General features: G+C 37.3%; 1 protein-coding gene across 4 annotated transcripts in view; it reads right to left on the bottom strand.

Moving 5' to 3' along the window:
- Positions 1-24,822, bottom strand: part of LOC125242604 (protein nubbin-like) — a 234,184-nt gene that overhangs the window by 107,217 nt on the left and 102,145 nt on the right. For all 4 annotated transcript variants that reach the window (XM_048151426.1, XM_048151418.1, XM_048151411.1 and 1 more), the window contains exon 2: positions 1,891-2,017. In XM_048151426.1, the coding sequence (XP_048007383.1) occupies positions 1,891-2,017 (127 nt within the window). The remainder of the gene's footprint in view (positions 1-1,890; positions 2,018-24,822) is intronic.

The raw sequence follows: 24,822 nt of genomic DNA on the forward strand, positions 1-24,822 counted from the left end.
CGACGATTATCGCGTATGTAGCCGGTGCCAGTGCCGTCGGGTACTGAGATCACTTCTCGGAATACGGAAGTGTTTGATCGCTGTGATTAAGATATTGCGCCTGCATATTAGTTATTGCGATCCTGAAGTTCCCATGATGTTACTAGCAAGCTGTTTCTAAATAATTCCTAAAAATATATTTAAAAATATATAAAAGTGGAAAATTAGACTATCTGGGCGCATGCGGTGGAAATTTTCGCTATGCTGGATGGCCTCTTGATATGTCAGATTGCAGAAGAGTATTAGGCTAAAGATCCGGAGGTCGTGGGTGAGAGTTCTTTCCAAGGCAGTAAATTTTTAGTTTTAATTTTTTTTTTAAGCTTAACAGCATCGTTTGCGGTTTCTTCTTGATATAAAATCATTTTGTATCATATTTGTCCCAGAGCGCAGTAGTTGTTTTTTTAATTACGCAATTGAAGATTTGCTGTAAGCAGGGAGCGTACTTTTCATGCCGATGACATTAATCTGACGTCACGCTCCGTATAGGGTGATCCCAAATAGTTTTATTGTAAATTATTAATCATTAGTCGTCAATCATTTTAATCGTGTACAAATTACTTCAAATACAGTAGTCCATTTACATGTGGCATAAATAATACCTACTTGAAATGTGAAACGTGAATAAAATTATTTGATTTGTTTTTATACATAAATTTAATTAAATAGTATTGTTAACAACACATTACAATAAATACGTAGAAAAGAGAATTCCTCTCTAACGTAAGGCACACCATCCTTCATGCATTCATTACCATGCAAAGAAATTCATAACTTAAAATGATTAATGACTAATGATTAACTATTTACAATAAAACAATTTGTGATCATCCTATATGGAGAGTGACGTCAAATTGATGTCATCGGCACGAAAAGTACGCTCGTGCTCGCGCTATGACATAGGAAAATTTTCAAGTAGGTAGTTAATGTAAGCAGCCAAAGTTAGATACCAATTTAACAGATGTTAAGTTACCGGACAATCCATATCGCAAGAAAACCAGCATAGTCAGTTTACAATACTTATAAAAACTAAACTTTTGTAACTATTTATTAAATGTATTATCTCTACCACTAGACAGCCGAGACGCAGGCTACTCCAGAAATGGCCGTGTGTCGTGCACCTACCACTATGTATGACTATGACTATGTAATTTATTTATTTATGTTATATCTTAGCTGGAGGAAGGAAGTTGACCACCGAGTTCAAAATGCCTGGAAGAGCTACTGTGGTCCATGAAAGAGCTAATGAAGGGCGACCTTCCAATCACTGAAGCGCAAACTCGTTGACATGTGTATTCTGCCTGTCCTCACCTATACGGTGTCCAAACGTGGTCATTCACCGGGGGTCAGAAATCCAAATTGAAGGTTTGTCAGCGAGCAAGCGCAGTATTTTAGGTGTGACTAGGATAAATCGCATCCGAAACACTACACTGCGCTCTAAAACACGAATAGCTGATGGTGGGGGAGTAGACCGCCAGACCGTGAGACTGGGCAGGCCACGTTTGCCGCATGCACCCGGATAGGTGGGCCAGCATAGCCACCAAGTGGATGCCTCGAATTAAGAGCGGACGTGGCAGGCCCAGACGGCGGGACAACCTTGACACCTTCACGATCGGCCTGAAATAGCACACCAACGGGAGCTGTGGAAATCACGGGGAGAGGCCTTTGCCCAGCAGTGGGACACTATAAACGGGCTGTTAGAAAATTGGCTATAAAGGGCGCCAGTGTCTCAGCCGCGGTGCAGGGGCGCCACAGCCGAGCTGCCCGGTACCACAACCAAGGCCGTGTGACCTCACTTCTCTCCCAGTGTATGTCTGTAACGTGTTATATCATAGCTGTGCCATCGAATCTCACCTGTAAATAGAGCATGGTGTCGCGGCGGGCGCTGGTGCCTCGGCCGCGGTGCGCAGGCGTCAGTCAGCAGGCGCCGCAGCCGAGCCGCTGGGTACTCCAGCCATGGCCGTGTGCCCTCGCTCCTCCTCTGCAACAACACCATACAGATACAGTTCACAAAAGTGTTGCTATCACTAGTTTTGAATATTACCTATTACTGGGGCCCATTTCTCGAAGCTACAAGTTACAATTTACAAGTGGTTGTCAAAGTCTAATATGACAAGTTGGAAAGAGACTTCCGCTTGTAACTTGTAACTTTCAGTTTAGAGAAACGGGCCCCAGGGGCAAGGTACAAGCCTCGAAAGGTACAAGCCTTGTATTACAAGTGCGCGAACTGTCAAATCGTATGGGTTGTCATGGAAACACACTTGTAATACAAGGCTTGTACCTTTCGAGAAACGGGCCACTGGTCTATACATTACTCAATACAGAGAACCTTATGGAACATGTATGTTATTTTTGTTTTGGTAAGTATTAAATTAACTGTTGACGCTGTACACTTTTTCCATAGGTACATTAAATGTAATTTTTGGTGATGTTTCTGAAAATGATTAACATGTTAAAAATTCCTTGCAGCAACAAATAAACATAATTTATATGAAAAAACTTAAATTGTTAAAAATATCCTGTCAAACGCTAACAGTTGTATTACAAAATTTATACTTAAGTCTTAAACACACCGTATAATGTTGTCAGAGAAAGTGTTAAACAGCGTACAGTTATCACGATTCTTTTTTTATGTGTTGCCCTACAAAGCCCAAGGACTTAACGCAAAAAACTGTCTAACACCCTTAGATACCCACCTGACGGGCCACGTGGCCATTCAAGGTCCCTATACAAACCGGGGCAAGTTTTTGTGACCCCGAGACACGTTAGGGTTACGCTATTGTAAACCCTTTAAGGCGCGTGCGTTTGCGCAGAGCATGTGACAAAGACTGCGCTGACATCTTTGATTGATATTATTTGAAGTTGTTTAGTATTTCATTAAACACCAGTTAGCTACAAGATTAATGACAAGTATAAACAAAGTAACATGTTGTATACTAACAATGTTTTGTTTCACTGGTCTTAAAGAAAGCACCCACGCTAAAACTATAGAGTAAGGAATTGAATAATAGTAATAGGTAATAATAGGCTATTAAAAGTGGTGGCACTACTGGTATTCAAACAGCTAATGAGTAATGACACTATAAAGGTGCCTAATTTACAATTCAAACAGTAAAGCGCTTCTTGGTAAACCGCACGGCAATAAAACGTAAACTTGAGTAACTGAATAAACAATAGTCTAATACGTGTGTTAATAAATTAAATGGCTATCAGCATCATATTAACGTGGATATAGTTGTTCCGCTTGCGCTAATAGAGTTATTAGCGGAGCCACCCCTGCGCCGGCGCGAGTTAGAAACACAGGTGTTAGATCCTTATGGGCGCGAAGTGGCTCGCACCCTTTGGGTTCCGTGGCTATGGCATAGTGAGGCTTTTGTTTATTATATTATGTTACACTTACCTCCAGCTTACAGGTATTTTTTATTTGAGTTTTTTTTACCTAGAGAGTGGTGTGGTGTACTTATATCCTAGAACAGGATAAATCCTGGCACCAGGCTAAAGAATCCTTTATTGCCGGCGTTTCGACGGGTTACACTGATCGTGGTCCCGGATAACTAGACGTCCTTGTAAAATATTATAACAGAGATTTGTGCAATGCCCGATGGAAATGAATCATATATACTTTTTTTAAATAAATAAATATAGGACTGCTTACACAGATTGTCTGAGTCCCACGGTAAGGTCAAGCTGTGCTTACTTGTAATGTAGTTCAAATCTACGTACAGCTTTCTCATCGAATTAAGTTTACTAATGGTATGATGGTACTGCCTACCTTAATATTATTTTACCCACATAAATGTCTCTTGTGAGTCTACAAAAAAGATTGTGTCATGTCAGATATTTTTGCGTCCGGCCTTCGGTGTACTCTGTGGTTGTACTCGTATAACATATTGTAGGCGACTGTACAAGCTATAAGGTACGTTACGTACGTTCTTTGTACCTTGACTTGTAAAGTCAACCTCGTAAATCCTTGCATCGGATCCGAATAGCCGGTAATGTGGAAAATGGTGTAGTTGCCTATTCTGACTGTCTTAACGGTTATGAATGTGACGTGTCAACAAAGTCGCTTCCGGTTGAAGGAAAAGCCTTCTAACACAGTATAATAAAGAGTACTATCGTACAGTATGGCCACTCCCACCCCCCGCTGAAAGTGCCCCCCACCCGCTCTCGGTTACCTTACACTTATCACCTGTCAAAAACGCGAACAGTTGACCTGTCATATTTCACTCATACAAGCATGGTACGCGTTCTCGTACACGTGCTTAGAATGTGTGCTAGGAACGCGCCTCTTTCATATGTTTGATCGCCAGTGTCCGAGATGTGCCTCTAAGGAAAAATGTTGGTTTCCTGTACCCTTCAGCCAAGACTAATTATTACACAATAGATATATGACAAAATACAGAACTCATAAAACTTAAATAATTGCTACATATTGGATTAGAGGAACTCTAAGAATTAGTAAGTGTTAGAAAAAGCGTCCCCTGTCGGTTTTTTGCTGCGCAATTAGCTTCTAACGCCGTCGCTCGTACCAGGCTCATTATCTAACGCCACCCTGCGAGCCTTCAACTACATAGCACCCTTCAGATCGGATCAAAATATAAAGTAGTGTAAAATACATAGGCTTGGGGCGGAGCGGCGGGGTCGGGGCGGGGCGCTGCCGTCTCTCTCGGTAATGTATTCACGTTTCCCGAGCTACTCATTTTTTATCGCAGTCGCGCGGCGCATTAGAATTTCCAGGCGAGAAAATCTCACGCACACAGCTATAAAAGAAAATGCCACGGAAAAGTGTACTTTACCTTTTTACGGTAAGGGTGTCAATTTCAGCGTTGTTGGGAGATTGAAGTGAACGGGCCAGGCGGTGGTGTGGTGTGAGGCTGGGTTTGCGTACATTGTAAATTCGCGCGAGGGGGCGAGGGGCGCGGGCGGCGGGGCCGGCTCGATAAGGCCTCCGCTTCCGCGCTGCACCCTCCCGCTCCTTCGCGGCCTCCACCTCCACAATAACACATATTTGCTGTCCTGACATTTGTTTAAAATTGCCGTTACTTTACGAGTATTGTGGTGCTGAGTCGAGCCTTGTCGTAAAATTTCCGGAAATATGACGAAGTCCGGCCTGGCTTTGGTAGTGAACTCTATGAAGCCAATGCTCTTGGGTTTGAATCCCGATACTTCCTTCCTTGGGCTTACTGCGTGACTCAATCAGGAGTCAATCTGTGTTAGAATAACCAAATTTTTTTGGCAAGGATAAATCAAAAATAATATATAGGTACTTACGTCTTACGTACGGTTCTGGAGGCCATAAAAATGGTGAAAGTTATCCATTGACCCATAGAGCAAAAGCTCCGCTAAAAAGGAATCCATATTTTGTTATCCATATGTTATTCACATGTTTACATTTTAATGTTTTTAATCATTTTACATATCTTACTGTAATCAGAAATAGTTAAATAATAAATTTTTCAACGCTCGTAGTAACTGTGACATTGTCAATACTCTTGACTTTTTCCACAAATAAAGTGTTTCAATATCTATGAGTTTTTCCAAAGAGTTTTTCAGTTTCAGTAATAAAAATATTGATAGCCTTTTTTGTTTCACATTTGATTAAAAAGACATAAAATTAATACATATTTAATACATTAAGTATGTATTAACTTAAAATAAATATAATTCAACTTAAATTCTAATAGACAAATCCGTAGACATGAATACAATCTATGGACAAATCCAAAGATAATAGAATTTTAGTCTATGGACAAATCGACAACCAGAAATCATCCAGAAATAAAGTGGAATACTTGTCAAAATAATAGCAATTTCTATTATTTCTACATAAAAACGGCTTTATTTTTGAGGATTCTCCCTATCGGTTTATCAGTGCTGTTTAGTTTAGTGACAGAATGTGTTGATCAAACTGTGCTAAACTTATGTTGACTGGGATATAGACCGCAATTACCTTATGTTTTTGTCGAACTCCTGTGTCGAAAATCATGATTCGTTCAAAATTTTTAAAACTGTGCTATGTGTAACTTGGGGTGGCTATAAATGATACATAATTGAAAACTGATAAATGTTGAATGCTACATCAGCCGGGCATCCTATCCGTGCAAAATGAATGAGCCTATGATCACGTGGTGAGTACCTACCATTAATGTCCGTTCACCGTTTTTAACCGACTTCAAAAAAGGAGGAGGTTCTCAATTCGACTAAATGTTTTTTTTTTTGTATGTATTATTCGATATCTCCGAGAATCGTGGACCGATTTTCAAAATTTTTTTTTTGATCGAACCGGTATAACCCCGAGATGGTCCCATTGGCACCAAGTCAGGGTCTGATGATGGGATCCTGGAGAAATCGAGGGAACTCTTCAAATGTTATAGGCACATGTAATGTTTTTAGTCTATTTTTCAAAGGTACACCAGTATTTACGTCTGATGGTAATAATTTTATGTGGCTGAGCTGATGATGGAAGGTCAACTCCTCAATGGTTAGGAGTTTAAGGATAAATCTTTCACTACTGTACATGTATTCGGACTGATACATATAATATCACTAGGAACCACTAAAAATCAACAAATAAATAAATTTTTAACAAAAAATAAAACCGCCTTCAAAAATAAGCGCGTTACAAAACACGGAGAAACTAAAAAGCCAAAAATAATAAACCTTTCAATTCAGATTTCTTATCGTATTGCAATAAGCTAAACATCCAAATTATAAACAAATCAATTATTTTTGGAGTCGGTACCAGCTGTGTGTGTTGGGTGGGGCAAACAGGCAATAGCAAGGCGACGAACAGGTCTGGTACCGACTACAAAAATAATTGATTTGTTTATAATTTGGATGTTTAGCTGAAATACGATAAGAAATCTGAATTGAAAGTTTATTAGCCATTTGGCTTTTTAAAATTTCTCCGTGTTTTGTACTAGGTCGCGGTCGAAGGCGGTTTTTTCAAAATTTTAATTTTAAAAGTTTTATTATTTATATATTTAACTCCCATAACAATATATCACATTATCATATAACATGCAATAAAAACAACCTTTAATAATGTTATGTTATGCAACAGTAATTTGACGACCGGTCTGGCCTAGTGCATAGTGATAATGACCCTGCCTGCTAAGCCGTGGTCCTGAGTTCGAATCCCGGTAAGGGCATCTATTTGTGTGATGAGCACAGATATTTGTTACTCAGTCATGGATGTTTTCTATGTATGTAAGTATTAGTATACTTATTATATATATCGTTGTCTGAGTAACCGCAACACCATGCAACCTTCTTGAGCTTACCGTGGGACTCAGTCAATCTGTGTAAGAATGTCCTTTAATATTTATTTATTTAATAAGGATACCAATAACTTAAACTACCAACGTTAACAAGTACATATTTCTTTTTCTAAAAACATTACGTTTACATTCTTACCTATACCTAAATTACCTCATAACTTTAATATGTGTCGATTATCGTGGTCCTTCTTACAACAAACAATGTATACCTGAAATGAAATAACTGAATTATTTATTACTAACGGTTGTCGACAATCTCATACATGTTTGGAAGTTATAAAGGCACTATTCTCCCAAGGGCAAACTAAGCCCCCCAAGGGCAAAGTAGCCCCCTCGAAAACAATTAACTATGACTATTTATATTCACGATCAAAAAATGCACTAAAGACAAAGAACCCGTGTTGGCAGCTTAGACCTCGTCGCTATCGGCTGTCTCTCTCTCTCTACTGGGTATTAGCTACGAGGTTCTTTACCTTAGTTTCAACTCTATACTTCTACGCGTTCCTGAGATAGAACCTTAAATTTCTTAAAAAAATGAAGGCTAGGAACATTTGTAACGGCATTTCGGCATTAGCAAATAAAAATAAAGTATAAGCACCGATACAGACAGGCAACAATTCAAGCTTACAGAAATTTGTATTATTCGTTGTGACATTAAAAAAAAATATTTCTTAAAAATAACAAGGCATATGGACTAGGTACGAGTAGGTACCTACTTTAGTTCACGAAGGATCGTTTTCTTCCCCTTGCTTCAAGAGTAATGTGCGCTCAGATACGCTCGCTCGATTGACTTCCAGCCACACTTGTATCGCACCATCGGTTGTTGAGCGAACGATTGTCAAACAGGAATAGATCATGCACACAGAACGTTTTCATTTTATGCAAAACTTTACTAATGAAACGGAATTTACTGTTGTAAAAAAAAATTTCTTTTTATTTGTCTTAAATGATAAGTAAAAAGCGTCCTAAATGCCGAAAGGAAATCTATACTTATACTAAATCGATTGTTCTGATTTATGTGTGACTAATGGAGATTATTGAAATGATTTTACTCACTTTATCTCCTCTCAGGGCTGGTATTCTCAATTCCAACAAAATTAGATGATATTCAAAAACTTAGGCACTGTTTTAACTGTTAAAAAAATACCTACGTGATTTTGTTACCATTAATGGTTAATGGTAAGTATTATTTTTCTTAAAGTTTCAATAATGATATTTTTGCACACAGGCACTCACGTGGCAATGTCTATGTTTCAATGTCAGCCGCGCGGTTTACCGCGAACTACCCGCAACATGTCTGGATTTTACGCTGTGTTGGACACTTTACCCACACTTGAATGTCATCCAATAGCGGGTAATATCCCCTTTGTTCAGAGGGCTAGCAAAAAAATTGTTTAAGGCATAGTATGTATACGTTACTTTATTTTTTTGTGTCTTTACTGTATGTTATAGTGCTGCACTCTGGCAACATTGCCATACTATTCCCTATAGGTATGGCACTGTTTTATTCTCATGCAGATGTAGGTGTAGTTAAATCTAGCCCCGTTTTATTCAATTATGTAGGTTGCAGTATAAATTGTGTACTTAATTTTAAAAGTTAGCCTGAAAATTTTTAAGCAAGCAACTAAATATTATTGATTTCCATCGCTCAAAAGTACAGAGCAACAACATACATATATCGTTTTACTTGAGACACCAGAGAGCAGTCGTATAGACATCGCCGACGCTATCCCCGCGATCAATGGAGTGGCTCGGCCAAAGTGACATTTAAGCTCATTCATGTCGTTGCACCTTGCACTTCATTCATTACAGTACAGCGTGCATACGATTAGGCGCACCTGTCGAGGTCAAGGCCAGACCGAACGATTACTCGCACGAAAAGGTCGACCCCGCGCCACCGCTCCCGCGGATAACGGGACTTCCTCGCCTGGCTACTTTCGTTACACTTAGTATTTTAGGCATATTTGTTATACACGATAATTGTATAGATTACTTCTTGTAGTACCTAATTAAAGCTTTTATCAGTGTAAATTAAAGTAGCGTTTTTATTCGTTATGGAATCCAATATTGCGCATCAAATTTACAGTCATAACTAACAAAAATATTTCAAAACTTGGTACGTCGATCAAAGGGTATAATAGTTATTTATTATACAAGTGTGCAAAGTTGTATTTTAACGCCGAGTGTGGAATTGAAAAACGAGCAAGTGAAAGGATTCTATAGTTGAACCACGAGCGAAGCGAGTGGTTCGAGAATAGAATCCTAAACTTGCGACATTTTTTAACACACGAGAAGTAAAATACATTTGCACCAGAGTATAACACAAAACTTTTCCCCTCACTATAGCGAGGAAAGTACAACGCAAAAAGCGCGTTTATCACTGCTTCCAGTAGTTCCATCATCGTCATCACTAGATTCACTCACCTTTATGAATTATAAAGCAGAAAAAATGAATTCAAGGTCAAATTACTTTATCCACTAGTGGATAAAATGCGTTTTTAGCCGCTGGTATTGAAGGACAAAACACGTGTTTCTATGAGCTAGTGAGGGGAAAAGACTATTTTAGAGTTTAATATTAAAGGTTATTTAAAATAAATTACCTGTAGATAAGGTAGAATTTGTGAAATATCTATGAAACATATTATATTTTCCACGGTGATGCAAAATAATTGCTCAATAGCATGTCACTGTTATTGAGGCTGTTGTCTTTTGCACAAATGGCAACTACATTAGCCGCTTTACTGCCATGAAATCACACTTTAAGGCTTCAAAGTTAATTTGCCTGTGCTTTTGATAGCGTTGCAGTTATTAGCCGGAGGTTAATTACCCCTCCCGCGAGCCTCGATCTCAGCCCCTACCAAGAATGTTTGACGTTCTACAATACATGTAGATAAGATGATAGAAGCGCTGGTGGTGGAGAAGCGAGCTTGCGACTTTCAAACCGAAGGTTGCGAATCGAACCCCGGCTCGTACCAATGAGTTTTTCGGAACTTATATGCGAAATGTCATTTGTTTTTTGCCAGTCGCTTTTAGATGAAGGAAAACATATTGGAGAAACCGGACTGATCTAGTTACCCTTAGGCTCTCATGAGCCGTGGCAAGTGCCGGAATACTTAACGCAAAGAGGACATTCCTTGTATCATAGAGGAATAAGCATGGAAAGAGTAGTAACTTCATACATCAGTAAATGCGAGTTATTTGTAGTGACATCTAGCGTCAATCACGAGTCAAAAAGCGTAAATTATCAGTAGGTACCACTACTGGACACTAGGTGTCAACAGTGTCTCGTCAGCCGAAAATTTAAGAGGGGGTCGTACGAAATCCTCGAAAAGTGCATTCGGCGTTTAACAAATGCTGCTCACATTTCTAAATTAAATGAAATAAAATAAATGTAGTTATTATCTTAAAGAGTGTGTCTACAACTTTTGACTATTCAGAATCTCTAATTATTAAAGGTATAATAAATAAACCCACGCAAAGTTGACCTAAAATGAGAAAAACGTATGTTGCCGTTTAGTAAACTTTGTTAAAAAATTCAATACTTTAGTTATAACATTAAGTGATTCTAAAAGCCAGATAAATGGACTAGAAGTTTTGACGTTTTTTATATTTTTCCTCTCAAAGGCTACAAAGAAATTTTACCTTAAATTTAAACTATCGTAAAATTTCCATACATTCGCCATTGCTGTCAGAATTCTCCTTTCGATTAGATGCCGTGAGCGGCTCATCGGAGGCAGACGTGTCGCCGGCCGCTCCGCGTTGACAATTAAATTTGACAAATATTTTGACAGAAAATAGTGTACGTACACGAAAAACCATACCAGTGTAAAACTGTGCTCAAAATAAATAGGGTAAATCAAATATGTCAGGTGGAGATCCAATCTCATTTAAAGTTTAAAGGTGCATGGCTTGTGCATAAAAAATAATTAAAAATATATCACATTATTAAAGAAAATAACGAACACAACCGAATGAGTATAAATGATTTCATTCTAGTTCGGTTAAATTGAAAAAAGTTTCATGTTTTCTTTTACTCATTGGAATACATTTTCATTACGCTGGTATTAACAGTACGTCATTTTAAAAATATATATGACAGCACCTACGTCAAATTTTGTCAACCAAACTTCACAGGTTGTATGTAAACAATTACAATTTAATTTATCCATACATATTCAGATACTTATTAATCGATTCTTACTTAGAATAGAAAAAAGGGGAATGCGAGCGGGTATAGGTATAGTGCTTCTGGTTCAAATTTAATTGTATATATAAAAAAATGTCTCAATTTCATTAAAGATTTACTCTGTGCATACCGCGAACACGTAATCGTAAGTTGAAAACAATAATAATTATAAAGTACCAAAATACATCGTTGTTTAGAAAGCGCTTGTTTTGAATGGTACTTCTCCACTCAACTAGACCAAATATTCATGGAATACCAGCTGGTGACCAGCATAAATGACTATAACGGCCGTGCAAAAATATCTGATTTTCTATAGGGGGCCATAAGTAGGAATGTGACGACATGTTCCCGGCAAAAATTTGTGATGCTCCGTGACCGGCAAAAACATCGTCTCTCTTTCTAGCGTCTCGCGAGCGTAGTTTCGGGCCAACTGTATGGAAAAAGACGCCGCGTCAGCGCGGCTTAGCCATACAGTTGGCCCGACACTACGATCGCAAGACGGTAGATGTGGGAGGGTCCTTATCCGCATAAATATCTGATCGGGTCGCTTAAAAATATTTGATTCCTTATAAAAACCTAAATTACACTCTCACCCGCATAAATATCTATCCATTGTTAAAGTAAATATATATCTTACGGGCTAGAAATCATTAATATGTAATTAAAGTGCAATAGCAAACCCTACCTGGTTGCCTTACAGCCGTAAATTGTATGAGGTGATTTGACAGTTCACGAAAACGGTGTAGACTTTTCATTGGATATGTCTGTCTCATTTGTTCTTAAATTATGACAACTTATTGCAAATCTAGTATCAGAAGCCTTTATACAAGCTTTTATTCAACTTGCCTTGTTACTAGGTATGTTAGTTTGAGTCAAAACGTAGAAGCTAAATTTGACCCACTTTCTGATTTCCGATTGAGCTGAAATTTTGCACACATATGTAAATCAAGTGACAATGTAATATTATGGTATCATGGAGCTAATCTGATGATGAAGCAGAAAGGTGATCATAGGAACTCTGTTATGAAACGTCGTATCCCCATTGAGTCAGGGGTTTTTAGAAATGTCTCGGAGAGCAATAGATGATTGTTGAAAGAAAGGTACAGTCGGCGATAATAGCTTGTGCCAAAAATGAAATTTTTGCATAAAAAACTTATTAAGTATAAATTGGGAGGTGTAATTTTTTATTATCTCTTAAATAGCATTAAGAAGAAAAACCGACCAAGAGCGCGTCAGTGTAGGGTTCCGTATTTCCCGACATTATACATAATGACAATTTAATAAATACCGTAATTTGGGGTGAAAAGGGTTCCGGGGGTATATAATGTTATTATATTTCTTGACATATTCCTTCTATTTTCCGCAATCAAAGTAGGAAAATAATATATTTACAGTTTCATGTCTGTCAAAGTTGACGTTCAAATTTATTGGATTTTTACTCATTTGAATCGTTCATTATCCTTTTGAATGTGTATACATTTCTAAAGTTTATGTATAACAGAAAATCATAAGACATATTTTCATTTTTATAATGGTTTTCATGAAGAAAGCGATGCAACTGTGTTAGGGAATTTTTACGGGATGAATAAATATCCGCGGCCTGAGGGGTGAATGGGATCAGGAATGGGGGAAATTGGGTCGCAAAGGGGGTGAATAGGTTTACGAAGGGGGTGATTAGGGTCGGAAGAGGTGTGAATTGGGATGTGTGGTCAATGCTTGTCACATTGTATAAAAGATATATAACTTACCTAAAGTGATATTTTTATGATTGACCTCTCTGTATATGGACGCAATTTACTAATACGTCAATGTATTGTTTCGTAGTTAGACTAGATACAAGAAATTAACACTTAGAAATATTAATCACACTTCTGTCAACCTCTACGTTTCTACTTAAGTCCGCAAAAATCACCCATGGTTGCTATAATATAAACGGATTACTTTAAAATAAAAATCATAAGTATGAAACTATACAACTAGGGAAGAAATAAAATTATTTTATTAAATAATTTTTGATTTGTTCCTTTTCAAGTTTATATGAATAATAAATTTTCAATTCGCTCAAAGGTTGGAAGAGATCCCTTATAGGGATAAGGTCGCCTTTGTACATCATAACTATACTGTATTTTTATGTCCTAACTTGTCTTATGTACAATAAAGTGTCCAACTGTCCACATACATTTATACATATATTGAAATAGATATCATACGCGAAAGAAAAAACGACAAGGCCCACGGTGGCTGAGCCGGGAATTGAACCTGGGTCTTCAGCTTACGCAGCTAACGTTATTACCACTAGGCCACCAGACCAGGTAAAAAAAAACCGGCCAAATGAGAATCTATTTTCGCACAATTGTAAAACTAAATTATTTTTACTAGTTACCTCCAAAATACCAAATAAAATTGGGCTACATAGTACATCGTTTTCTAAAGATTTTGGGTTCATGGGGTCGGAACGGGTATAAACTAACGTAATTATGGTGAATAGGGCCAAAACCGACTTTTGAACGTCGATAGCAGTTTTTTTATATGTGCCATGCAAATTTTTTACACAAAAAATCTTCTGGCAGTGTGAACTTCGGTTTTTCTTTGAAAATATGTCGTTTTATTTAGTAATTTTCGCTCACTCTAACGTTGGGGTGAATAGGGTCGGGAAGGGGGTGTATAGGGAAAAGTGCTAGGGTTGACTCTTTCGGATTGCGAACAAAATATGACCTGTCACGAGCATATTATATTTATTTGACCAAAAAAATAAGGATTTAATATGTTATGTATGAGTAGTCGGTAATGAAACCTACACATATAATAACCCTTAACCAACCTTTATAGTTAGATGGTGCTCTGACGCGGTGAATAAGTAAGTATGGTCTTGGGCAGTGCGGATAACGTGTCAAAATAAAAGCATAGTTTGTTGCTATTTGTCATGTTTAAATAAACTTCTAAACTAACGTAGTGGGTATTAAAGTAAAAGGTTCACAGTGAATATTAGCTTGCCAGAAATGTGTTTAGCTATACCATTGTATTGAATTTTGTATCATAAAGTCAAACTAGGTATTTACTACTAATGATTTACTCTTTGGGGTGTCTTTGATCACTTGCATGGGGTAACATTGACCATAATGACACATAGTTGATTATGTCACGGTACTTGTTGAGGCTGATGGGTAATGGATGTAACAGAGTAATGTAAGTGACCAATTATTTGCATGGTTTATTATTCATGGTGCTAATTTAAATATCAATATATCTAAGGATTAAAAGTAGGCTTATCTAGAGATAAATTAAGACTTCAATTTGCATCATAAATAAAAAAGCATGCAATGAAGTGGTCACTTACATTACAGTTACGTGGAATTGCCCTGATAATTTGATCTCTTCTTGTAATAAATATTGAAACAATTGCAAATAAAGTTGGTTTTTTGAAGATGGTAATTTTTATTCTTGATCAAAGTAACCCCAAAATAGCGTTAAAGAGTTGTAATATTTGACTCTGCGAACCATTTTTTTTTTCTTGAGATAAAATACTTTTGTAAGGGATTACATTCGATTATCGTTACAAAAAAAATAGATTATCAAAGTAACCCCAGTGTCAGTTTAAGTTTGATCACATCGTTTTTTTTTGCGTACATTTTATTTATTTATTTATGCTTTATTACACATAAAAAAATAAGTACAAATAGTGGACATAATGCCTTAAGGCATTCTCTACCAGTCAACCACTGGGTTAAAAAGAAACATTTGATACGTGCAGGCATCGTGACAGAAAACAATAATCCTGATATCACTTATTTTGTTACCTTTTTAGATTTTTAGCAGGAAAAGACTTAAAAAGTTGATGGTCCCATTTTTTTTTCTTTCTTAGTTACGTTACGTTGACCAATTTTGAATTTATACTTCTCTAACTCCTACATTTAATAGGTAAAAATACCCATTAAATGTAGAAGCTAGAGAAGTTTAAATTCCCAAATTGGTCAATGTAACCCCAGTTTACGGTAGACAACCGTCAACCTATTCTAATAATTCTCTTTTTATTTGAAAGAAAATTCGTTACGATACTAAAATATGCAATCTAAGATAAAAAATGCTTTTCATATAGTTACAAACTTAGTTCATATTTTTTTTGTACAACTTTTAAAAATTGTTCTACCTATCAAGTTCAAAATAATTTTCCAAGAAAGTCTTTTTAAAGTTCTGCTTTTGAGATTTTTTCATATTTGAGAAAACAGCCCTTATGGCCTGAAATACGGCATACGGCAGTGATATTGACATTGACATAATATATGCTTTTTCGTATTTTGATGGTATTTTGACTGCACTGTATTTTTTGCCATGCTAATTTGAACCTTATCTTTGACCGATGTTTTTTAATTTTCAGTTACATCACAGATGTTTATGACATGACATCTAGGGATTTAGCCATTTAAAAGAAACTACAAGGGGCTTTACAGACGTGGCGACTGCAACTGGTACAGGGCCTAAGCCATAATTTAAAATTATATTGTGATTTTTATATGTATTTGTGTTTTATTTAATACTAAGTATGTGTTTCAACATTTTCAACTCAAGGAACTGAAATTAAGAGAAGAGACTCGGAAATTGGGTAAGATCAAGAGTCTGATGCAGATGGCAATGGCGGTATTGAATAAGATATGCGTCGATATTCCCTGTCTATCTTTGTGTCTCTGACTTGACTGCTGCTAGCTCTGTACTCTATTCATTAGGTTTTTATTTTATACACATACTTTATTTTTGTATTAAAATAAATGATAAAAAAAACCTAACGACCAAAAAGAATAAAGAAAATATCTGATAGTCTATAATACAACCCGTATATACGTAATGCGCAGCACAGGCCTCTGAAGACCTGCAGGGCAATCATGGTCGCGCGATAAATGATAAAACATCGGGCCGTCCCTATCGTACTTACAAATAGTGCGATAGGGACAGCCTGATGTTTTATCATTTATCACGCGACCATAATTGTCTGCCTGGAGGTATCGGCCTTCACACACGACTTTGAATAATGTTTGCGAGGATAGGCAGGCTGATGATTTTTAATCTAAGTACTTATAGAAAAGTAACGCAAAATGAAGTGCAAAGTAATTTGAAATACACCTAGATAAACAATCAACTGAGTAAGGAACGTTATCTACATATTTAGGTAAATTTAAGTCACATGAGACATGAACAGAGAAGGAAAGCTAGATGACGTGTATTTTTTCTCTGTCTTCTTGTATGCTAGACCCTTTTTACAGTTTTAATTTCTCAAAGGAGGTCAGTAGTTGACTACAAACTTAAAATAACACTCTTGAAAAAAATTAAGGGTCACTGACCTTTCACAGTAAATTGAGGTAGTGTGAGTGAAGGGTGTTTGTGTGTGTAATGGGGTAATTTGACAGATTCTGAAAATTCTCCCTGCTCTACCCCCTCTTAATATTAAAACAGTTTACAACTTATATTATTACAAGCAGAAAGAATTGAAAACAGAATACTGATTAATAATGTTGTAATATTAGCTAAAAATTGTTGAGCATTAGACTTTTCGTTCGTTGCGACATCTATTGACAAGTTAAGTAGGAGTGCTGATAATTTACGCTATTTGACTCGTGATTGTCGCGTTGTAGTGGTAAGACATATATTCATTGTATACTCAACCTTATGTACTCTATATAACCATGCCTTGTACCCAATACAGTTCAGTTAGAGCCTAATGTTTGTTTGATTCACATCCTTCCCAACGTCCTCCGTACATGGCGACTGTGACAGGTTGTCGACCCTCTCGGATCCACGCGTCGTGCCTAATACGGATATGAGACCGTTCTCTATCTATAGGCGGATACATAGATCACTTACGAAGTAACGATGATTCAAATTCAGTTTTGTGATCTTAAAGTGACAGACGTGTGTGTGCATTCGATAAATATACCAGCAAAATGGGAAAGCAGCAATCCAAGTCCGAAGAAACAATAGTGGTGCAGAACGCCGCGGGAGGCAATAACAACGCTTCCGTTGAAGAACTTAAATTTCACATTACAACAACTAACATATTGTTGTCTATAATAGTGTTATCCATAATTTTGGGTCTACTCTACTCCATTATCAAGCTGTATCGGAAGTGCCACGTGGGATGGATAACGCGAGAAATTCATCGCAATACCTTACGGAGATCAGTATTTCGCCGTGCACCAGCGGACCCCGCAGGCAGTGACGGCGTTCAGCCAAAACTATATCCAAGAGTGCCAGGGGTATAATACGGTGATTAATGTGATTCTAAGAAGTGAATAAGAATGTTGGAATCTAAATTTCAAATTTGAAACATTTTACAAGTCTACATCTTTTGATAGGGATGGAGCATTGAACTTGCAATTACGAAAGTAGGTACAGTGCACGCGCCACCGCCGCCATACGACACCACTCGTGCCCGATGTTTGCCGCGCGTCCGTAAATGGTCACCGAATGATTCATTGAGTGCTCAACGTTTGATGAACTTTAATTTGATCCGGGAGTTAAGTGAACTTAATTGCATTCCATTTTCATAAAGTGAAGTGATAGTGCTAAATGGTAAATATGGAAGTGCAACATAGAAACTGTAAGTAGATTAGAAAGTTACTTATAACTCACCCCGATGGGAATATATAGCACTGTAATGTTAAATGTCTTTCAATTAAAGACGTTCGATTGATTAGTATTATATCGATCATATATTTATGGCAAGTATCTTAGAATTACTGTTTAATGAGTTGAGGGACGTAAGGACGTACCTAATTAAAATAGGCCCATCCAGAAGGACAGGTCAAATCTTACAAAAAAAAAGTAACGAAGCGCACGCGATATATGAGCGATATACTACGAGTTTATTAGATATTGACGCTCAAATTACTTCAGGGATTATAAGCGGGAAAGATTTACCCGTTTTGGAGAAATTTAACGAGAAAATAATATCATTATATGACGAGATAGTAAATTTATGTAAGGATATTCCAGTGAACGGAGCCAGCGAGATAAATAGTATAACCATGTCGACATTCGATTTAAAGACGGCCTTGAGCCTTCTGCCATGCATGACAGATGAAGAAAATGCTACTAAGCAATTAATAGATAATATTGAATATTATGATTCAATTCTCACTGACTCTGGGTGTAAGAAAAATTTAATAAACTTCGTTTTAAAGAGTAGATTGTCGCAGGCTGCCAAACTTAAAATGAAGACTAAATATGACACCGTACAAACTTTGATTTTGGACATGAGGGCAGAATTATTGCCAAAAAAGGCAGCCACGGCTATCCAGAGTAGGATGCAAAAAATTAGACAAAATGATTTATCGGTTTTAGACTACGGGAAGGAGTTGACAAACTTATTTGTTGACCTTACGGTTACGCAAGCCGATGGGAACACGACTTGTTACGATATTTTGAAACCAATTAATGAGAAATATGCAATCAAACAATTTGCCGACGGCTTACGGAACCGTAGATTAAGCACAATAATTTCAGCAAGGAATTATACCTCCCTCAAGGATGCGATTCAAGGCGCTCAGGACGAAGAAATGGGCACAACTGTCACATCGGGAGAAATAATGGGTATGTATAAAAATACCTATTTCTATTCAGACAGAGGTAATAGGAACGGATACAGGGGATTCCGGGGGGGCGGCCACAGGGTTGCCTCCGGTTCCAGAGGCCGCAGCTACGAATATTCGAATCAAAGTCGCGAATGGCGACGACAGCCACAGCCATCTACGTCACGAGCTCAGAATCTGCAGACCCGCCCAAACAGAGGTACGTATACCCAACGCTATCAAGGAACGCGTCCTCAACATGATCTTAACATTATGACCGAACCGGTGGATGATAACTCAGACGATGCAAACCTCGTACCGGAAGTCCCAAATCAGTTTTTTCGTGACTAAACCAGAACATACAATTTTAGCCACTGACAGCGACTGTTACGTACACCTTTCGTCAGTATCCTATCTAGCAGATTCTGGGGCATCGTTGTCTGCTATCAAATATAGACATGTAGCTAAACACAAAATTCCAATCCACACTGAGAGCATAGTCATAAATGGAGTCGGTGGAAGGGCAGGAACGATAGGATATGTCTACCTTACTCTCAAATTGGGAGACAGGGATGTGCAACATAAGTTCCACGTATTCAGAACATTGCCGGTGGAATCGGACGGCATATTAGGTCGCGACTTTTTAAGGAAGTATAAAGCTAATATAGATTTCGAATATAATAAATTAAGATTAAAAATAAATGCTGAAACATTTATTTCTATACCTATAACGACAGTCTGTAATACAGCAATAAATATTCCCAAAAGGTGCGAATCAGTACACTATGTAGAAACAGAATTTAACGAGGATTGTGTAGTTTGTTCAGACACAATACAAGAAGGCATATACGTAGCAAATTCAATTGCGACACCCGTCAATGGAGTGATACCGATAAGAATATTAAATGTTACTGACACTGATATATCATTGGAAAGCATAACACCCACGATTCATAACCTTAATGGCTACGATTTATGCGCTTTTGGTAACGTAACAAAAAATGCTGATAGAGTTAAACATTTATTTGAAAAACTAAAGCTAAGCCACCTCAATAAAGAAGAACAATTGACAATCGAGAGTATATGTGCAAAATATGCGGATATTTTCCATTTACCTGGAGACTCTCTAACTACCACAGACATATATCAACACTCCATTACTTTGAAACCAAATACCCAGCCAATATTCACAAAGCCTTATAGGTTACCATTTTCTCAAAGGGCAGAAGTTAGGCGTCAATTAGATAAAATGCTTGAAGAAGGTATAATAGAACCCAGTAAAAGCGAATGGTCTAGCCCAATATTATTAGTCCCTAAGAAGTTGGACGAAAACGGCAAAAAACAGTGGCGTCTAGTAGTAGACTATAGAAAACTGAATAATACTATTGAAGATGACAAATTTCCACTGCCGAATATTACTGAAATCTTGGAATCATTATCTGGAAGCATATATTTCACCCATTTAGATTTATATCAGGGTTACTACAATGTTGATCTTGAGAAAAATAGTAGAAAGTTAACAGCATTCGCCTCAGGGGAATATCAAATGACTCGTATGCCACAAGGATTAAAATCGAGCCCCAGTTCCTTCTCGCGTATGATGAATATCGCCTTAGCTGGACTAAATTATGAAAAATGCTTAATTTACCTCGATGACTTAATTATATTTGGTAGAAATTTAGAAAGTCATAACAAAAATTTGCAGAGTGTATTCGAAAGATTGCGGGAGGTTAAATTAAAATTGAATCCAGTAAAATGCGATTTTCTAAAAAAGAAAATACTTTACTTAGGTCACGTCATTTCAAACGAAGGAATATTACCAGATCCAGAAAAAATAAATGTGGTGAAAAATTATCCGCGCCCACAAAATACAGAAGAGGTTAAGAGATTTGTAGCTTTCACTAACTACTACAGGAAATTTGTTTATAATTTTGCAGCCATAGCGCAGCCTTTGAATGCTTTGTGTAAGAAAAATACACCATTTATTTGGGATAACGATTGCCAAAAATCATTTGATTCATTGAAAGAACATATAGTAACTCCACCAGTTCTTGATTATCCAAATTTAACAGAAGAAAATCAGTTTATAGTGCAAACCGATGCGTCTAATAAAGCGATCGGTGCTATATTGTCGAACAAAAATGGACGACCAGTAGCTTTTGCAAGTAGGACTTTAAATCCAGCAGAAAAAAATTATCCGGTTATAGAAAAAGAGCTTTTGGCTATAGTATGGGCAATCAAACACTTCCGTCCATATTTGTACGGACGAGCTTTCAAAATAAAAACAGACCATAAACCGTTAATCTATCTGTTTAATCTAAGAGACCCATCTAGTAGATTAATGAAATTCAGAATGGTTTTAGAAGAATATGACTTCGAAGTTGAATATGTAAAGGGCACAAATAATGCGGCTGCGGACGCGTTGTCTCGTATTACTGTAACATCCGAACAATTAAAAGAATTTCATGACATTCACGTCATGACAAGGGCACAGGCACGTAAGTTGGCAAATATGTGTCCACCGTCAGATACAGTGCACGCTAATGATAGGTCTGATAGCACGAATCAAAAAGTAGTAAGTACTCATTTTAAGCCAAAACAATCGGTAGAGTTAGTTTTCAGTGACGCTATAGGCATAGAAAATATGAGGAAAAAAGGTATAATTACCAATGAAAGTAAAACATTATGTTATGTTCGCCATAAACAAACCATTTACATAAAGCACTACAACTCATTACCGCTAATAACGCGAGCGGAGTTTGTGAAGGAATTAAATGAAATGTGTATGAAAGAAAACATAAGTCAATTGTGTATAGTTAAAAATAATGACAACGATATTTTTATTAAAAAACTGGCAGAGGAAATGACCAAAACTGAACATAATTCAGGGCTTAGGCTATGTGTTCTAAATAATGTAACAAAGGTATTTGATAAAGATGACCAACGTGTCATTATCAATGACTTCCACCTTTTGCCCAGCAGTGGACACGCGGGTGTAAAGAGAATGATTAATAAGATCAAAAAATATTACTACTGGCCCGGCATTGATAACGACGTAAAAAAATTCGTAGCAAAATGCGATCAATGCCAACGTAATAAGTATTCCTTGCCAGTAAAAGAACCTATGTCACTGACTACTACAGCTGAAACATCTTTTCAAAAGGTTTACCTCGATTTAGTGGGACCATTAGAAACAGACGATAACAGGTACTCATACATACTAACACTGCAATGTGAACTGACGAAATATATTGAGGCAATTCCATTATACACAAAACAGGCGACAGAAGTTGCAAAAGCCCTAGTTTGTAATTTTATTCTTAGATACGGTGTACCAAAGGAAATAGCCACAGACAGAGGTCAAGAATTCATGTCGACTATATTCCAAGAAACATGTAAGTTGCTAGAGATTAAGAAGTTGTCCTCGACAGCATACCACCACCAGTCAATTGGCGCACTTGAGGTAACACATAAACATTTGAAGTCTTTTCTCCGGATACAAACCGAAAATCACCCAGAAACTTGGAGCCAGTGGCTGCCCTTCTGGTGTTTTGCCTATAATACGGCAGTACACTCTGAAACGAAGTTTACCCCTTACGAATTAGTTTTTGGAAAAATATGCTCACTTCCTAGTAACATTACATCAAACGTTGAGCCCCTTTACAATTTTGACAATTATCCCTGCGAATTAAAATACCGTTTGCAATTGTCACAAAGCGAAGCACGAGAAAATTTACTTTTAAGTAAGAATATAAGAAAGACAAAGTATGATTCATATGTAAATCCTATAACATATAAAACAGGTGATTTAGTACTAGTAAAAAATGAAACAGGGACAAAATTGGATGCGCTGTATTCCGGACCATTTAAAGTAGTAAAAGATATCTCTCCTAATGTTCAAATAACGAAAGATGGAAGACTTGATGTCATACACAAAAATCGTACAAAAATGTACCGTGACCAATTGTAACTAAGAAAGAATACATTAATGTCAAAATAACTTTACTAGGTAATTAAGTAATTAAATCTAAGACTCGTATAAAAAAAAAAGGCGTGATTGTCGCTAGATGTCACTACAAATAACTCGCATTTACTGACGTGTGGAGTTACAACTCTTTCCTACCTTATTCCTTTACGATTGTATGGAGAAAGAGCACAGCGCCCCCAAGCGGTTACTAACTAGAACCAAAGATCACTAATACATTTTCCGTGATGTTTATCGCTATCGACTAACGCGGTCGAAAACTCAAGGTAGAAGCTCCGATCTGTCGCGCTTGGCATATGTGAAGTTATTACATTCCTACACTTACTCAATTGTGCAGCTTATTTTAGTGCAATAGAGTAAACATTCGAACGAGTTTTTTAGTATCGTTATTGCCCACTCGTGATAGCGCGTTTGTGATGCGCCGGCGCGCTTTATGAGTGCGCGAAATATTTGAATTTTATCGTCTTTTTCGTCATTAACCACGCTCGTTAACGCACAACCCGTGGGAGATCATACTTGCAATATTTCATACTTATTAAATTTACTCTTAATCAAAGGAAACGTGTCATTTATTTCTATAAAATGAAAACTTCGACGAATCCCAGGATAGGAGGCGGTTCATAAGATATTAACTATCTTTACCGGGACCTATCCAAGATAATAATCGTTGAGATAAAACGCCAATTGAAACACGAATGCACGAAAGTCACGTGACTTTTTCAGTGTTTCAAATTCCGATACATTTACTTTTTCGTTTGGTCTTTATGGCAAGCCTCCCAGATCAACCCTAATACTACTACTGTCTGGCATTTAATTATGTGAGACTGTTGTAGTGTTCCGCACCGATAGCATGGTCGCGCGATAAACGATAAAACGAGAGGCCATTCCTATCGCACTTACAAATAAGTGCGATAGGGACGGCCTGATATTATATCATTTATCGCGCGACCATAATTATCGTGGATACGATATTTGAATGCCATGATTGCCTTCTTTGACGACCGGTCTGGCGCAGTCGGTATGACCCTGCCTGCTACGCCGCGGTCCCGGATACTTTATTTGTGTGACGGCACAGATATTTGAATGGATGTTTTCTTATATTATATATATCGTTGTCTGAGTACCCACAACACAAGCCTTTGTTACGAGATGTCTATAATTTTCATTTTACTTCTAACGCAGTACTAAAGATAAGCAACTAAGCATATCAAAACTATGATGAATTGTGAAATCAGAATACTGCTCAAGTCAATCAGTAGATGATATCCAAGCATCATGAAACCCTCGACTTGACCAAAGCGTACGAGCGTTTGTCATTGCGTAAGCAACTGAACCAAAACGTCAATATTTCTACACAATTTTCACGGAGATATGACCTTTTTGGTTATTTGAGTAGAGAATACGATACCTACTTACAAACACTTCGGAGAAGGAAGCACCTGCGTATGACGCACGCTTTGTATGGTGATAAGCCCTCATTAATAGTAATGTGGCTAATCTGCTTGTCCATCAGTTCTTTGTATTTGGTTGTTAGCTTTCGATAGCGTGTTGTGTTGATTGTAAATTAAGTTTTGATTTAGTGGACATTTTATAGCTATTATTGACTTAAATCTTGGTAATCTGATGTAAGTTATCATATTTAAACATTGATATCTACCTACATTAAACCCGTGTGGTGACGGGTTAAGAATTTCACCACCCCCTTTCTTCCCGTGGATGTCATAGAAGCTGACTGTGGGATATTCGTTTTAAAATGTGGCCTTGGCGAGAGGCTGG

The sequence above is a fragment of the Leguminivora glycinivorella genome, chromosome 1, assembly GCF_023078275.1.
Source record: "Leguminivora glycinivorella isolate SPB_JAAS2020 chromosome 1, LegGlyc_1.1, whole genome shotgun sequence".
In the NCBI taxonomy this organism is placed as follows: Eukaryota; Metazoa; Arthropoda; class Insecta; order Lepidoptera; family Tortricidae; genus Leguminivora; species Leguminivora glycinivorella.